General features: G+C 41.1%; 1 protein-coding gene across 6 annotated transcripts; it reads right to left on the bottom strand.

Annotated features, from left to right (window-relative positions):
- Positions 1–1,466: 1,466 nt before the first annotated feature.
- LOC108651153 (uncharacterized) lies at positions 1,467–10,080 on the bottom strand. 6 transcript variants are annotated; one of them, XM_018100624.3, is made up of 3 exons: positions 9,773–10,080; positions 6,231–7,670; positions 1,467–4,575 (listed from the first exon to the last, which is right to left on the bottom strand). In XM_018100624.3, the coding sequence occupies exons 2-3, from the start codon at positions 6,967–6,969 to the stop codon at positions 3,092–3,094; spliced, it is 2,223 nt and encodes a 740-aa protein (XP_017956113.1). In that variant the 5' UTR covers positions 6,970–7,670; positions 9,773–10,080; the 3' UTR covers positions 1,467–3,091. The 6 variants fall into 6 exon arrangements, with proteins under 6 accessions (XP_017956113.1, XP_017956114.1, XP_089115029.1 ...); XM_018100625.3 differs by lacking the exon at positions 9,773–10,080 and adding an exon at positions 9,037–9,366; XM_089258903.1 differs by lacking the exon at positions 9,773–10,080 and adding an exon at positions 9,062–9,366.
- Positions 10,081–18,436: the final 8,356 nt, after the last annotated feature.

The following is an 18,436-nucleotide window of genomic DNA, read 5'->3' as shown; positions in this document are numbered from 1 at the left end:
TAACTGGGTTATATGTTTATGTGTATGTGTGTGTTGGAAAAATGAGAGCGCACTTCTCTGTTGCTTCTGGTCAATTAGGTTTGAAGGGGGTGTCAGGGGGAAGGGGGCTTTTTTATTAACTTCTTTTGTAAGTTCTAAAACAAAGCATCTGTGTAAAAATATTTTGTTTGCATTTTTTACAATTTTTTTTTTGTTTTCTTTTTTTCATTTTTTTGTTTTGTTTTGTGTATAAATAAATCTAAATTGTAAATGAATCAATTAAACGTTTGCCTCAATGTACAATATATTTATATATATTTATATATAATTTTAATTTTATTTTTTTGTTGTTGTTCTTGTTCGTAATTATTTTTTGTATATATATGTATGTATGTATATATATTTTTGAATGTAAAATTGCAAATCACATAATTTGTTACCACTACTGTTCAATGGAATTGATACATATATATATATATGTATATATATATATATAGGCATTTAATGCTATTTAAAACGCTATCAATAAAGCCATGCATAAACACGATTTCGAACTATGGCCCTATAAACAATTGCACATAGCACTGTGGTCTAAATTCTAATTTTTTAATTTTTTATTTATATATATATATATGTATATATATTTTTTTTTAGTTTTTTCTTTTTGCTATTTTTTATGGGCATATGGCAAAATGTATTTGTTTATGTATTTTGTATGTAATTAATTGTTGGTTTATATATGTGTGAGTGTGTGTGCCTCTGTCCATGTAGCTCCGTAGTTTATAATTAATATATATAATATATTTAATATTATTTTGTTTTTGTTTTTCTTTCTCGTTGTATAATTAAGTTCGAATTGTTTTCAATGTTTGTGTTTGTTTTTGTTTCTGCATCTTGGCTTACTATGCTTAATTTTGATATAAAAACTGCCTCTGTTCAATATATAATATATATATATATTTATATATGCATTAAAAAATAACCTCTATCAATTCTTAAATTAAGAAATAATTGTAATTGACAATTTAATTCAAATGGTTTTTTGTTTATATTTTTGTGTTTCGGAATAAAAACTACGCGTAAAATAAATACATATTTCTTGTATATATATTATATATACGTCTTTCGATTCCTATATATAAATATATTATATATTATATATAAGAGTTACGTTCATTAAAAACTATGTCACTTACTTTTGGAATTGCTTTTAGTTCTCATTTTTGTTTTACAAGTGCTTCATCTGCTTCTCCATCTTCACCTATGCATCTTTGAATATCTGTTGAAACTTTCAGATGCTTGCCCAAAACTTTTTGGATATATGTATATAGACTGCGCTATTGTATCTGCGAGTATTAGCTATGTATATATATATATATATGTGTGTGTTTGTATATATATTATATATACTCTCTCATATACTGAGCTTTGACCTAGGCCAACGTGGGCTTACCATACTGTATTACTATTATTTACTTTAATTTGCATTATATACGAATACTCGTTCAGGCACTGAAAAGTGAGCATATTAATTTTGTGCAATGTTTTAAAGTAGGAAATTTTGGATCTTGAATGCATATACTCTTGGGTATAGCTGGTTCGATAAGGTGTTGCAGTTTACGGAATGCGAAATACTTTAAATATTTACTCTCAGTTAGGACATTTCAATTTTAGTTAGTTGTAAATCGAAAAACTTTGTTCTCTGTTATAAATTCAATGTGAACGAGCATTAAGCAGTCGGTAGTGTCCGACTGCCAAGGTTTTGGTTTTGGTTTTCTTTGTTGTTTGTATAAAATTAGTTTATAATCTGAATAATATGTACATAATTTAAGTCTAGTAATAAAAATAACTAAATATATATATTATATATATTGCAAAATGTGTGAGTATGTGTATGTATGAGTGTATATAACTTAATTGAATTTATCTTAATTTTTTTTTTTACTTTTTTTTTAATATATGTTCATTTTTTTGTTTTTTAATTGAATGCATTTATGTTTAAGTATTGTCCTTGTGATATGTTTCTAAATTGTTTTTTCTTTATAATCATTTCTAAGTAATTGAAGTAGTTTTTTTTTAGAGCATATTATGGAAGTTATTCATCTTAAATAGGGAGTTTTTTTCTTTTCGAATATATAAAGTTTTGTTGCTGTTTTTAAAATTGTGAGAGTATTAATACAATCATCATTGCTTATCTGTTGGCCTACCGAACTTGTGATGCCTTTGGTTTAGGTAAATATATATATACATATATGCATATATACATACATATACATATATACGTATTCAAAAGACTAAGAGCGAGAGTTAGTTAAGAGAAAGTGCTAAAAAAAGTCCACTAGTTAATTAGTTGCTAAGATTCGAAATGAGCTGGCTTTCCTCTTTAATATTACTATTATTATTATTACTATTAGTTTACTCTATGTATCTATATGTATGCATGTGTGTCTGTATGTCATCATCTGCTGTACCTATGTATATAAACTCTAGAGCCCTAAAACGATGTCTTAAAGTATTTTTTTGTCGATTTCTTTTTCTTTCTATATACCAAAAACATGCAAATTGGTTCTGCTCGCTATGTACTCATATAATTCATAGATGGGTATATATATACATATACATATACATATATATATATAGTTTTTGTATATAGAGTTTCTACTTATGTTCCATAATATTCGTTGTGTCAGATTTTTACTATAAGTTACATTTTGGATTCCATATTAAACCTTTTGTTATACATTTTTCATATATATTTGTATTCTTTTCCATCTTTTTGTGTAATTTCTCGCTCATTCTCAAAACTAGGGGAAACCAAAAATTGTAGTTATAATAGTAATTGGAGTAATAATAATAATATTGAGAAACATGCTATTGAGTATATCGGCATTATCGGCATTACCAAAACACATTCCATACTAAAAATTCCATGCTCAAAAAACTACTCATATAAGCTGCTAGTTGACTGTTTTGATTCATATATATATACGTGTATATATATACATATATATGTATATTTATCGATAAGGGTGCTCGAGTATTGCTTATAGGGTTTGCTTTTATCTTTCATTGTTATAAAGTATTTTGAAGTTTGTTAGAATTTTAGTATTACTTAGGCTACCACAATGTCTTGACTGTTCTCATCGCTCTCCAGCTCGTCGGCCTCGATTTGCTTCAGCTCCTCCTCATCCTCGTCCAGATCAATGTCATCCACGCTCTTGTCGAGCGATATTTCGCTATTATCGCGCAGGCAGGCCGACTCCAGATGCTTGTTCAGATACGATTTGAGCGCAAAGGTTTTGTTGCAGCGCAGGCACTTGAAGTTCTTATCGCCCGAATGCGTCTGCATGTGCGCCCTCAAATTGGAGCGATCCGCGAAGGCTTTGCCGCACTGTACGCACACGTACGGCTTCTCACCTGTGTGGGAGCGCAGATGGCCTTGCAGCAGCCAGGGACGCGAGAACAGCTTGCCGCAGATGTCGCAGCTATGCGACAGTTTGTGCGTTAGCAAGTGCATGGCCAGGGCGGGCATCGAGACGTACGCCTTGCCGCAGGTGTTGCACTTCTTGGCTGACTGGGAGTCGAGGGAGCGGTGCGTCTGCTTGTGGCGCGACAGATTGCTGGAGGTGGCGTACTGCTTGCCACACTCGGAGCACTTGTAGCAGCCGCGCTTGCGCTTCGCATAATTCTCACCGCTTGTCACCGATTCGCCATTGCCGGCAGCAGTCGAGCTGCTGTTGCTGTTGTTGCCGCCGCCGCCGTTGCTGCTGCTGTTGCTGCTGGTCTTTGGACGCTGCGGCTGCTTTTTATCCTTGCTGGCTTTGCTGGCTTTAGTGCGTCCATCGAGCATATTGAGACACATTTTCAAGGCAGAGGCACGCTGTTGTGGCTGCGGCTGATGCTGTTGTTGTTGCTGCTGTGGCTGTTGTTGCTGCTGAAGCTGTTGCTGTTGCTTATTCCAGTGGCCGGATTCGGAGGAAGAGGACATGTCAATGTCCACATCTGAGCTGTGATCAGAATTGGGCGGTGTTAGCGGCGAACAATTGTTCGATGTTTCCGTTGCGCTGTGCAGCAAATCATAAGAGCTGCTGCCAATAAAGCGAATATTTGAGCTGTTGCTGTGGCTGGCAGCAACATTGGAGTTGTTGCTGCTGCTGCTGCTGCTGTTGCTGCTGTTGCTGCTTTGGTAAGGCGATGGCGCGTTTGATATCTCCTGCATGACATTTAGGTTGTCCGGCTGCTTGGGCACAGTCTCCTGCTTCATTATGGTCACCACACAGGGCGGTATCAAGGGAGGCAAGCTCTGGGATAGCGAGAGCAAATCATGCGCCGCCTCCGTTTCCTCCAGGCTGCGTCCGCGGTAGATAGCCGCTGCCACTTGTTGCTCCCTCTCCCGTTCACGCTCGCGCTCACGTTCACGCTCCCGCTCCCGCTCCCTCTCTCTTTCCCTCTCACGTTCACGCTCCCGCTCACGCTTTATGGTAATCGGCAGCGGCTGTCGCTGCGCTCCGTTGGCATTCGCTGGCGGCGCATAGAAAATCACTTTGCCATCCTCGGCTGGGGCGCGACCAAAGGCCACTGGACGGCGCATAGATACTGCAAAGAGAATACAAATGCTTATTCGATTACAAATGTTCAATTCGTCCACCCATCAGGTCGACTGACAATCTAGAGGCATATCACAGCTATCGATTTGATTGGTTAACTCCATCCTTAGATCAGATTCGTGGCAAATTCCCAGGAAATGAAAAATGAGAAAAAAAACCTTCCTGACAATTGACAGCATCAGAAGTGAAGGCTGTCAATGCAGTTGCTGTCATTCGCCATAATAACAGGATTGCCAAATGCACAGGTAATTCCGTTTCACATCTATGTAGCCTATGATTTAATGATTCTCATTAGGCCTAAGTGCATAAGTTGTGGGTGAAATATGCATTTGTAAACAGACACTTGTTACTCTATTTGAATACTGAACTGAATTGGCACGACTGAACTGTAAAAACACCCTGTGTTGAACGGCGGACCTAGCTTTGGTAATGGGAGCACCCTGTGCTAGTTAAAAAGGTCTGCAATGGAGAGCTTCCTTTAATTTCGATTAATCACACTAGACAATAAATGATAAACAATAAAAATTAACTGTGATTTTCTCTATTTTTGAAAAATATTTTAAAATTCAATAAACTTAAAATTTGTAAATAAATATTTGATTTGACTGCATTTATTTGCATAGATATCGTAATTAAAAGCTTATGCTGCTAACAGGGCATATTTATATTTCACACTCTCTATTCAAATAAGCTTGCATTAGTTGATTAGAGATGTTTTGAAAAATAAAATAAACAACATTATGCGAACTGCAAAGATTTGTGCGCTTCAATTTAATTAAGAGTGTGACCATGGCTAAACTTTGTTAAAATGTGTTGCTTAGTATTTTTGTGTGCAAAAGCAACAGTAAGAGAAAGAGAGAGAGAGAGGCGCTCCTTCTGAAGCTTACCTCTGCTTAAATATACTATAGACGAGCTCCTTAGTATTTTTTTGTGCTAGTGCTCGACAGTGCACAGGAGAGAGGGAGAGACGGATACTCTTACTATTAAATCTACTTGAATAGTGTTCGCTTGCGGTGTGAGGGGGATGACATTATTTCTCTAGAGCTGTGTTACATTTCGTATTCTCAATCGATAAGACTTGCCTGCTTGCTTGGTTGCTGCTGCTACAAGACTACAAGTAAAGTGTGCCCACCCTGCTGGCCCTCTTGACAATGGCGCGTGTTGGTTTTCGTGTTTGCATTTGCTGCTTTGCTTCTTCTGCACAGCCTTTTGTCAAGAGCAACAAGCAGCGACGACGACAACGGCAGCAACAGCAACAACAACAACAACAACAACATCGACAAGAAGGCAAACATGAAAAATGCCAACATACGCTAAAAAGATTAGCTAACAGCGACAATGTCAAACACGCAAGAGAGTGTGGAGAGAGTGGCCAGCGGCAGAGGCGTGGGCAGAGGAAAGGGAAGGAAATGAAAGGTTGTCCGTTGTCCGTAACTGTAGTCCAAGTGGAGCCACAGTGGGTGGTGGCCATAAAAACGTGCGGGCGACGGCTACTAAAAATAAATACACGAGTACACAAATTGTCGCAGCCACCTGTTCACATTGTTGTGACGCAACCTCTGGGCAGGTGGCCGTAACCAGGGGCAGGAGACTTAATGGAGGGCTATAAAGGAAAGCGGATATGTATTTAACTGTTGCACCTACCTGCGGATACTGTTTTGGTTGTGTTTGTTCCTCCAGCTGCTGTTGCTGCTGCTACTCCAGCTCCAGCTCCAGCTCCAACTCCATTCTCAGTTGTAGCTCCTGTTGCTATTATGGCTACTGTTGCTGCTGTTGCTGTTGGATGGCGTTGTTTGTCCGGCTTGGAGATCACTTCTCCTATTGCTGTTATAGTAGCGCCCGCTGATGATACTAGATGGCGCTGCTTTTCCTGCTTGGAGTTCATTTGCACCAGCGACTGTGCCGCCGCCCATTCCAATTGTTGCTCATCGGACTGGGCCACCTCCTCCTCGTCCTCCATGGCATCGTCATCATCCTCATCATCATCCAGCTCGATTATTTCACGCTTGAGTGCGGCTTTACGCTTGCTCTCCCTATCCTTAGCCTTCTCCTTATCCTTGTTGCCAGACTTAAGGGTCATCTTGCCTTGGCCATTGTTATTGTTATTATTCTTATTGGCATTGCGCAGCACCGAGAACTTATCCTCATTCCAATTGGTATAGGCCGCCGGCCTCAGTTTACGTAGCTGCTGCTGCTGCTGTTGTTGCTGCTGCTGTTGTTGCTGTTGTTGCTGCTGTTGGCTGTTGGTTGCTCTGGGCTTGGGCTTGGGCTTGGACTTGGGACGTCGCCAGCTCTGTAAATCGCTGGCCGGCGCACATTTCTTGCTCGCATAGGCAATCGTTTGTATCTTGTTGCGATTGGGCAGTATAAAGTCCACAGACATTGTGTCTACGTCGCTCTGTTCACTAGCTGCCACTTGCCAGTTCGATCGAAATTTTTTATAAACTACTTAAAAACCCTTTGGGCTATACTTTGTATGTTTGTGTTACGGCTTTTCTTATTTTTGCTTATTTGTTTTTGTTTTTCTTTTTTTTTACTTATTTATTATTTATTTACTATTTTAGATATAGCACAACCTTCTTTCACATCGACTCCAGTGTAGTCAGTGCAGTAAAATGCTTCACTTTGACTCCAACTTTGACTTCGACTTTGACATGAGCTGCCTTGAGAGTAGCGCTACTTCCGTACCGGAAATCGGTTCTACTTCTACCTCTACCTCTACCTCTACGTCTACTTCTACTTCTGCTTTTGATGTTGCTGCTTCTGCTTCTGCCTCTGCTTCTGCTGCTGGTGCTGGTGCTGCTATTGCTTTTGGCTTAGCATTGTTAACGTGCATCCTTGATCTTGATTTGGCTCTCTCCTCCAGCACTGCCAAGCAGACTCCCCAGCAGCGTTATCTTATAACATTTGCAGTTCTTGTTCTTCTTCTCTCTATATATATTTGTTATATATGAGTGTGTATGTATATATATATCACTTTTATTCAATACGCGTAGTATGCTTGAAAGAATCACTTAAGTTATTGCTTTCGTTGTTGCGTTTCCGTTCCGTTCCCGTTTCCGTTTCCGTGCATTAATCAAAGTTCTTTATAGAACGGAAAAGAAGATTTTATCCATTAGTTAACACAGCTCAACTATGGATTTATAAATAAGACTTAAAATATACATATAACTAAGTTGGCAAATGGGAATTAGTAAAATATTTACAGGCAGTTCACTGAAGCTGATTCGACTCATATGAAAACCCAATCAATGATATGATGTTTTTTCAATCAAATTTTGATAGAGTAGTTGGGTTGCTTGAAACAAATAGATAGAAAGTAAAAAGAACCGGTTCTTTTCAGTTTGTAAGCAATACGTTATCACTATTAAAATCTTTGGTGCTTGTACTAATAATAGTGAATTGGAACTAGTTCTTCTCAGATAAGCTACAGATCCTTTTGAATTTTTGGTAATACTTTAAAAGTATATTAAAGCCAAGATTAGTATGCAAGCTTAACAGAACTGCTTCTTCAGTTTCAGATGAATACATTTCATTATCAAATGGAGTTCAGAATAATGTTTTTACTTTACTCTGACAATTATCTTCTTGATCTAAGTTAAGTAGGTTGGAACTAGTTCTTCATTATTAAGGTTTTGATGGGAACTATTATTATTCAGAAAGCTTATCAATAGGTTTCCACTATGCTCATCATATCATGTAATGGTAGTAATTGTTTTTATTGAGATGAACTGGTTCATTTGATATTAGACATAGCTGTTTTCATTCACATTCATTCACATTTACATGTCATTCACATTGTTGATTGAAACTCGTTTCCCATTAGATTTTTTGATGATTCATTTGTATTTCTTGTTTCTGTTGTGATTATTCTAGTGGAACTGTTTTATTTAGACACTTGATTTTGTCCTTTGCACTATAAACAAATTCACGCACTGGTTCACAGCTCGGATGCTGCTGTTCACATAACAACTAGAGCAAAGCCGATTTGCTGCCTTCCAGTAGTTGCTGCTGATGTACTTTACACTTGTTCCTCAACACTTTACAAGAATCTCAAATTGAGGCAGAAATTCTGTTTTTATTTTTCTTTGTTCTTTTCTCTTTTATTTTAACATTTCGAAACAGTTTATTTAATATACCAGAAGTGGAAGTAGTAGGTTCGGCTAAGGGGGGCTTCAATTCGTATGAGAGTGCGGGCCAAGGGGCAGGTGGGCTGGCGGGCGGACAGGCAGGCAATGCTCTTCCAATGGAAGGCGCGCACGCACACCAACCACGTAAACTATCTATCCCTATCCCACTTTTTAAAATGGCGCATACTCGTGCACTCGTTGGCTTTGTTTAGGAAATGCAGACTTCAATTGTTGTTTATGGGATTCGACTTGAACGCAAATCAATTCATTCACTGCTTCACTTATAGCATTTTATAATACTTTTTCCATGTTGCACGCACTTTTTGTTGATTTGTTGAAGCTCACAGTTGCTTGAAAATTGAACAAGAAAAAATGTAATTTTTTTTTTTCGTTGTTCGCTGTGTTTCAGCGTACAACAACTTGTTTCACTCTGCACTTGTCGAATGTTTTTGTGAGTCCGAAACGAGTAAGAGCAACGCACACCAATACAAGGAGAGCGGCCGAGTGCGAGAGCGCGCGAGAGTTACGATTGGGAGAGAGCGAGAGCTTTTTAGAGCGAGTGGCGAGTGACGAGTGCGGCATACATGCAACAAATAGTCAACTGTTGGTTGCCCTAGCCTACCTCACTGTGCTCGAGCACCCACCCTCACTCACTCACACACACACACACACTAAGGCGCTCTCTACATCGCGCTATATCTCCCTCTCTCTCTCGCTCTTGCTTCTGCTGCCATTAGTTGCACATAAACAATGCGCAAATTTATTGCATACTTTGCAGCGCTCGCAACGAGTGTCGTTAGGGCCCGCTGCTGCTGTTGCTGCGGTATATGACACACACACATACACACTGATTCGGCACTTTGTTGCATACGTCACATGCAACAAAAGTTTACAGTTGAACGTGAGAACTCATGCATAAATTGAGTTTTCAATTGAAGTTTTTCGCCCGAATGAATTTCCTTGCTCAAAATTTTCACTTGCCAGCCATTTGTAGCGTAGCTTTATTAAATCATATATTTAAATCTGTATTTGCTATTCGACTTGAGAATTGCACACCTTCTTCTTCTTTTTCAGCTGGCACTTGCTCGTCGTTGACTTGATTTTGTATTTATTTCTATTATGTTATTTTCCGAAATATATATACATCTCTTTTTCAGTATATTACAATTGCTTTATGTGTTTTGGAATTTAATTGAATTTTTGGACTTTTGTTTTAGTATTTTTGTCTTGTTGCTTCTATTTTGTTTTGAATTTAGCATTAATTTGCTGCCGCTGTGCGTCAGTTATTGACGGTACCACTCCCTTCTTCTACTGCTGTGCGCTACGTTTTCACAGTTGCCGTTCACGTCACAGTTGCTAAACTGAGCTCAGTGTACCCGTGTGTGTGTTGGTGTACCAGTGTGTGTGTGTGTGTGTGTAATTTACAGCGAGTGTGCGTGATTTCGGGTCAGCAGCGAAACCAAAAGCAACAACATTTTGGTGGTGGTGTTGGCGCTTAATGGGCAAGGGTGAAAGCTTCGGCTGGTGCAGGGTTGCGCAGATCCAAGTGCATAGGGCTAGAGCAATACTTGTTTAGCTTGGCTCCTCTTCTTGCTCTTCGGCTTTTGTTGCTTCTTTGATTTGTGTAGATCGATAGGCCGCGCTTATGAAGGCAACGGCAACCAACACAAAGACACAACAAGTAGCCAAGCAGCAGCCGCAGCAGCAGTGGACGCAGAGGAAGCAGAGCCAGCAGCAGCAGCCAGAGCCAGGCTAGAGACACCCCCGGAAAGGCAATCAACAAATAGTGCGCAGACGCACTCGCTCTGCTTTTGGCAACAAATGTAACGAGAGCGCTCTTACACCCACACACACACGCAGAGACCCACACATACGCATACACACGCATAGCAAGCAGAGGCAAGCACACACACTTGTGGATTGCCGAAAATTATGCAACAGCAGCAAGCAGCGGCAGCGGCAGCAGCAGCAGCAGCAGCAGCAGCAGCAGCAGAGCAGCAACAGCAACAGCAACAGCAGCAGAGCAGCAGCAACAGCAGCAGGAGCAGGAGTCGTATGGGCAGGCAATCGTTCATTTGGAGGGTTGTTATGAACAGGGCTTGGGGTGGTATTTTTTGGGCGTGTGTTTTGATGTCTGCCACTTGGCTGCCTAGCTGCCAAAAATACCTAAAAACAATGTTGCTAGCCATGAGAAATGGGGCGCTAACTTAAGCTGAATTATGGTTAGATATGACGAGCTGCTGCACAAAAGACAGCACACACACACATACACAGAGAAGCTTACACATACATGTGATCTGGTTAAAGCATTTAATTTGATTATTTTCCACTTGCACAATTGCCGCATGGCTTTTCTCACTCTATCTCTCTCCCACTCCCACACTCTCTCTCTCTCTCTCTCTCTCTCTCTCTCTCTCTCTCTCTTGCCGAAAAGCTGACACACAAGTTGGCCAGAAGCTTCACTAACTATGCCGGTTAGAACAATGGCCAGAACGACGCATTCAGCCGCATCCACAGTAAACTGTGTATCTCCCGCTCCTGGTCTTCCAGCTACCTAGCCCCGCCCACGCCGCCTCCTGCAGCCTGTTGTCCCTTTTTCGAACATTTTGAGGTTTTGGGCTTTATTTCGTTACGTTTCGTTTCGTTTGGTTTGGTTTGCTCTGTTTGCACAGCGCCAAACCAAAATCAAAAAAAAAAAAGAAGAAGGGAACGACAACGAGGACAACAGGAACAGCAAAAGCAACAGCAACAGCAACAGACAGCAAGGACGTCATGGGCCGTGGCCCTGTGGCCCATTGCTGTTGCTGTTATTATGGCCATAGTCGAACTTCCCCATGTCCCTTGTGGTTGTTTCTTTCGGCGCTCCCGAGTCTGGCTCGGCCGGGTCCGTTGCGTTGACATCAACGCTTCCGCTGCGAGCTTCCTTATTATTCCTGTCACTAAGCCGCCCTTTAAATTCGCAATGAATGCCAAACAGTTAAATGTTTTTCGAGCTGCGGAAGTGCAACCAAAAACAGGAGGCATTTTGCTCTCTGTGTGGGGCGGGTGGAGTTGGTGGTTGGGGGCGCAACCCTCAAGGTTAACAGTATCAGCAACAGCAACAGGAGCGGCAGCAGGAGACGGGGGCAGAAGACGGCGGCAGTCAACTGAAGAAGGCTACTTGCTGTGTGAATGTCCTGCCGCGATGCGGTTTGGCTGCCGCGGCGAGTTTGACCCTTTTATGGCGCCTTGTTATGCTAACATTTTTCGTCAAACGCTAATGGAGCTTAAAAAGTTGTCAAAAGCGGCGCGGGATTTCTATTTTAATTTCACAGCGCTCAAATAGAAAATGAAATGGGCCTGCAACGAGGCGACGGAGAGTGAGAGAGAGGCAGGACAAAGGGACTGCGTACTTCCCCGGACTCTTAACAAATCAGACGCCAATCGCTGTCAGTCAACAGCTACAGAGTCCTTCTGCTTTACAGAGTCCTTCGTCCAGGGTCCAGCTTCATTTATTGCCATATGCTGACGACAGTGTTGCTGGCGGCAATCGAGGCGAGCGTGGCGAGCGAGGCGAGCGAGTCTGCGAAACACGGCGACGGGGGCCAATTTGAGCTGTCATAAAAATGTACAACAACTGGCAACAAAGCAAACAATGCGACGAGTGCCAACAGCAACACAAAACACCAACAGCAACAGCTACAACAGCAACAGCAACAGCAATGGCCGCATTCAGCAATTGTGCAAACAAATTGCTGTTGCACTTTACTTTTATTTTACGAGTGCGAATGCGAGCGCTTTCTTTTTTCTTTTTCTTTTTTTTTTTTTCCTCCAAGTTTCTGAAGACCCAGGGAATCCCGCCTGTCAGCCAGCAAAACTGCCCCCAACTGCCACCCAATTTGCATTTTACTATCGCTGCAGGTTTTATAGTTGTTGCTGCTACTCCTGCTGTTGCTGTTGTTGTTGATGTTGCTGTTGCTTTTTGATGCCTCACTTTTGCGCTGGTTTTATTTGCACGCCGCAATTTTCTTGCGCTCCTTCCTGTGCTCGGCCATAAAGTTTACTTAACATGCTGCCTTTTTTTGTGTGGAAGCTGTTGGCATTCGGATTGCAGAAGTCAAGCAGCTTACACAACTAACACACACACACAGACAACACAAACACCAACAGCAGCACACACAATATGCTCCGAATTCTTGGCGTGCCTTGGCCCTGGTGTTAATTCCAAGATCCGACAATGCTAATGTCGTATGCATTTGTATTTGTAATTCTATTTGTTTTGAACTCGTAACTGGACCCCATAAATTATAACAATGTAACGCTTACGCTTGTTTTTCCTCCTGTTTTTTCCTCTCCTTTCTCATTCTCCCTCTCTCTCTGCTGCTGTTTTATGCAGACAGTTGGCAACCACTCGATGTGGTGCGCTCTCGGTTTTGCGGTCCTGCGGCTAACGCGGCTATGGCTAGGGCTTCCACAAAACTCAGTTCAACTCATTAAGAGTTGCTGGCGCAGCAGCTGGCTTTAAGTGCATCAAAACTGAAAATATTCAAAGTGTGATTATGTTGAGCCAAGCGACCACAAAACGGGTCGCCTAAATGAAACTTGGATTGGTTTGTTTCGATTTTATTGAATAAAAATTGATTAAATATAGATTAGCTCAAATTAAAAGTTATACAAAATTTAGCAGACAGCAAGTACTTTGACTTTGTATGCCAAGTTACTGCTGGCTGTTGAAGACAGACAAAGTCAAGAGACTTTCAACGATAATTGGAATTCGCAAGTAATTTGCATGATGCTTAAAAGTTGAAGACTTCAGAAACGAGACGAGTTGTTGCATAGATTACAAATATTAACTAACTATTCTTTATAAATGCATATAACTAACTATTCTTTATAAATGCATATAACACATAAAAATGTTCCTGCCAAGTCCTCAAATACATCGTTTGCAAAGCTCGGATAACATTTGTTAGAGTTACATATGTTTCTTATTGTATAGTAGTTTACTTTCTTCTTCATCAAATTGACAATTTTTGTTTCTTGTAATATTATTTCAAGGCTTTCCAAGCAGCATTCCAAGTCCACATTCATTTTCTGATACATATATGGTTGTCAATCATATTAAGTTTGCTCTCAGATGTACGAAATGGTCCTAAGTTGGTTTTAGATCATAAGCAAAGCTCCTTATCATAAGCAGAAATACTTCAGCTCCTAAATATTTCATTTCAATCCCAAAGATAGGCATCTGTATATATACATAAATGTGCAGCAGGCATATAAATGCAAAAGCCTAAAAGTATGCTATATTATTTGTTCTACACACTGCATACCTGCTTGAAGCACTACTTCAAGAAAGTCTTACAAATCAGCCTGACTTTCAATTCAGATATATTTAAAATCCAAACAATTGCTGCAAAAACTCAGCACCCAATCCTTAGACAGTTGCAAAGTTTTTTGTTTAGATTATATACAAATCCGGTTACACTTCTTTTTTGCTCGAGTTGATCGAATCACAACTTTTTTAAACGAATCGTAAATCGTTGCACGTTGGGAGCGCCGCCTCACAGCCTCTCGACCAGCTCCAACTTTTCAGCTTGTTGTATTTTACTTTAGTTTCTTAGTGGAGCTTTTTATCGTTGTCTGGTTTGCTGGAATCTGGTTTTCGCCATCCGCTGCAATTTACAGCCAACATTTTCACAATTTTCCACATTTGTATTTATTTACCGTCATGTGTTTAAGATGTTGTTGATATATGTTGTGTCCTCCGTCGCACACTCAGACACACCCACACACACGCACACTCTCTCACATAGGTAGACATGCCACCGGGTTATACGGTAAGTAAATTAGGATTTATGCTTTGTTCTATTTGAGCGCTGCAAAGCCATAAACGATTTTTTATGCACAGGGCACTTGCCACTTGGCAACTAGAAGGTGGCTCGGTGGCTCGGTGGCACGTCGTACGCTGGCATTTCGCACCTTTTGCCAGTGAGACGATTTACGAGCCAACGCATGTGAGAACGTAAAATTGTTATAAATTTGCATGTGCATTTGCAGGGAGTTTGGCTGCTACGGCGATAAAAATAAAATCCAAGCAGCAGTTCCTAGTGCCAAGATCAATCGCAACGGCTTGCAAAGTTAATGGCACATGAAACATACTCACCCAACACCCACACACACCCACACCCGCACACTCTTGAAAACAGAACAGCATCACTTACCTTCAGCACATGTATGTATGTATATACACCCGAAGAAAAAAGGTCGACTACATTTTTCGCTCGCATTAGTCGCTGTTGCGTAATTGATGTGCACGAATTTATCAAGCTGCATTAGCGAATGAATGAAACCTGTAACTCATTTTGTCACAGCGCGCGTAAACAAGCAGCATAAAAGCGAACTAAACTGTTGCTAAGCTCCCGCATTGACATCCATCTACGGCCACGACTCAGAGTGCTCCTCCTTCTCCCACTCCTGCACCTGGCGAACACGCATTATCAACAGCTTTTGCATTGCGTGCGGTACGCATATGTCGAATGACACCGAAGTTTTTCCTTAGCTTCGCCTCTTTTTTTTTTTCGTGCCGCAGTTAAATTTTAACCCACATGATGACGATGGGTGCTTGGGTGCTTGGGTGCTGGCTTGGGGTTGGGTTGGGGCTGAATGACGCAAATCTTAAAGCACCAAGACGTTCGCCAGGCAGATAGTCTACAGTGGATTAATGCTGCCATAATTTCTGTTGGCCCCCTGGGGGGGCGAACGTGGAGTGGAGTTCATTTAATATATCCGATAAAAGTATTTGCAATAAATCCTGTAAAAGCTAATGATTAATTGCTCTGTAGCTTTTAACGTCAACGCGCATAGTAGGCACGGATTGTGTCAGCCTAGACCAAACGTGGCTCACTTGCACAGTGGGCTAATTAGCAAGGGAATGTGGCAAAAGAAATTGAATTTGTATAGAAGCAATGAATACTGAAGCAGTGAAGGTGGAATACTTATTTAAAGGATTTCACATTTGAATGAAACTTTTTACAATAAATATTATAGACAAATTATTATACTAAGATATATATCTTTTTTAATTTAAAACAAATTTTCTAAGAAAATTTTCGGCCACTTTTAGTATATAAAAAAAAATACCTTTTGTTTATAGAAAAAAAAAACAAAACAATTTTCTTCACTTTTGACAACAATATTTTGAGCTGGAACAACAATATTTAAAGCTAGAATAAATATTTGTTATATTTGTATGTAGTTCTCGTTTATATAAATATTGTTATTTGCCTACAAAAACTAATCAGAAGGCGACACTGTGCTTTGGCGGCGAACGTGGCGTATGAGTAATTCAGCTTTGACGCCGCAACGCCGCGCGTGGTTTGCCTACAGCGCACTACACACACACACACACACACTAAATACACACACACACACACACACATGAGGAGAGAGACAAATATCTTCTGCTGCTGCTGCTGCTGCTGTTCATGTTTTGCGTTATTGTCGCTACCAAAGTAAAAACACAAAAATATTTATTTCAAATGAGTCTGTGTACAACTGGGACTGCGGAACTGCTAAACAGCATGTTGTTATTGCAGTTGTTGTTGTTGTTGTTGTTATGCTTCTTTTTTTTCGCTTATTTTCTGTAATTCTTTTTTTTTTTTCGTTTCGTTTCGTTTGTTGTTTTTGGTGGGCGGGCCAAAAAATTACAGTGAAAGTCAGGCAACAGGGCGCGGGGTGGGTTCGATGTGTTGGCGCCTTTCCTGTGCCAGGGTGAAAGACAGCATTTGCCATAAATTGTGAAAGTGTCAACGAAAGGCAAGACACACACACACACACACATAAGCACGCACACTTTGTCGCATTGAGTCGTGCCTGGGTGTGGGCAAGCAACACGCACGCATATTTATTTTGAGCACATCCTTTTTTTGGCCCAGAATAAAACAAAGCTCGTATAAATGCGCCACATATGTATATAAATACATGTAAATATATACAAATATATATAGAGAGAGTATATAGAATGTGCTTACATATACTTACGCATATTGTTCTAATCAGTGCCTTGGCTTTAATGACACCAGTTGCCCCACCCACCGCCTTCGCTTGTCGAACAATGTCAATTTTTTGTCTGCCCAAATTTATTTCGCAGCCAGCCAGCAATGCTCATATTTGTGGCTTTGGCTGCCAGCAGCGAATAGAGCAGAGCAGAAACTACCCTCCTCAGCTGAAGAAGTTGGAGGTGGATGGAGGTGGATGGGCTGGTGGGTTGGTGGGTTGGTCAGGCAACATGGAGACCAGCCCAGTTTTTGACACCATGCAGAGACGCTGCTGATTATTGTCACGACAAATTCCAACGATTGAAGCCAAGTGGAGGTGGAGCTGTAGCTATGGATATGGATTGTGACCGCATCGAGATTCCATGGGCGAGGCATATTCATAGTGTGGCGGCAGCATGGCAGCGTGAGGGAGACAGCAGATGGCCAGCGGCAGCAACAGGAATACGATTTAACTCGGCCACTTGGCATTTTGCATAGGCAGTCTGTCGGTGACACACATACGAGCACGGTCCAGAAGATAGATAGTCCTGTGCGGAATCTGTAGATTGGTCAGGTTGAATATACGCAGTACGCAATATTTATGGGCATACGCCGTAACCTTCAACTGACCGCTGCAGCGATAGCGTAGAGCAACTCTTTGCCTCAGCTCGGGGTGGTTATGCATTATTTATAGCACCAATATCTCAATAAATACAATAATTATAGAGCTAAAGAGAGAGAGAGAGCGCAGATGACAGCAGAGAACTCTCTCAATCAGCTTCATAGCTTCAGACCTTAAAGTCTTTGCCAATCCACAAATGACTTTCCTCTTAACATCTGTCGTATATCACTTTGGCCAGCCGCTGGCTTGGAGTGGATAACTCGAATTAGGGCAAAACAACCACTTAACGCAATTATTATATTAATTTCTTACCGCATTCACCCCAACAAATATCAGCGACAAATTGCCCGGGTCCTTGGTGGAAATCTTAATCTGAGCCGTTGCAGGAGTTGTGGAATTGAGTACCTGAGCTCCAGTTCCACTAAATTGGACACATCTGCAGCATTTTTTGTAACCACCGGCTGAACGGGGAGCATTTGTTTCCCGGCTCGCTACTGGCACGTCCTGCCGCGCCTTGTTCCAGCTGTCCGTCCTGCTGCCCCATTCCATTTCGTTGCTTGCAGCGTTTTAGCAGCGTGTCAATCTTCTGAGTCAAATGGCGGCACGCAAGGCAAAGTTTTCATGCGCCCTTCCTGCCGCACACCCCTCCCGCTCAGGCCTTCCGCCTTTGCTGTGCCTTGGAGCCGATTCAAATCCCCGCACGTTTTCACATTTCGACACAGCCATAGCCGCATCTGAATCACATTCACATTTGCATGTACACAGACACACACACACACACATACTCAACTACTCACACATGCTTAAGTAAGCCGACTGCGTGCATGTTTCTAATGGGCTGCACAAAAGGTTACCTGATGCTGAAAAAAAGAAGAGAAGAAGCAGAACAACAACAAAAATACGAAAAGAAAGTAAAGTCTCAAAACCAAAACTGGAAACTCATTTTGCCCTCGAGCGTGACTTTTATAGCACTTTGTTTCAGCGGCTGCTCCCAACACACTTCCAAACATATACGAGAAAGAAAAATATGTATTCATTTATAAGAAGGAGCTCTAAATATCCTAGCAGATTATACGAAGAGAC

Source organism: Drosophila navojoa, chromosome 4, assembly GCF_054131105.1.
Source record: "Drosophila navojoa isolate 15081-1374.11 chromosome 4, UAZ_NAV_1.0, whole genome shotgun sequence".
NCBI classification, from domain to species: domain Eukaryota; kingdom Metazoa; phylum Arthropoda; class Insecta; order Diptera; family Drosophilidae; genus Drosophila; species Drosophila navojoa.
This window is presented reverse-complemented; position numbering and strand designations above follow the sequence as displayed.

Excerpts from the sequence above, each read along its gene's own strand:
- LOC108651153 (XM_018100624.3), bottom strand. The coding sequence starts at position 6,969 with ATGTCTGTGGACTTTATACTGCCCAATCGCAACAAGATACAAACGATT. Across the intron at positions 4,576-6,230 it reads AACCAAAACAGTATCCGCAG|TATCTATGCGCCGTCCAGTG; the intron begins GTAGGTGCAACA and ends TTCTCTTTGCAG.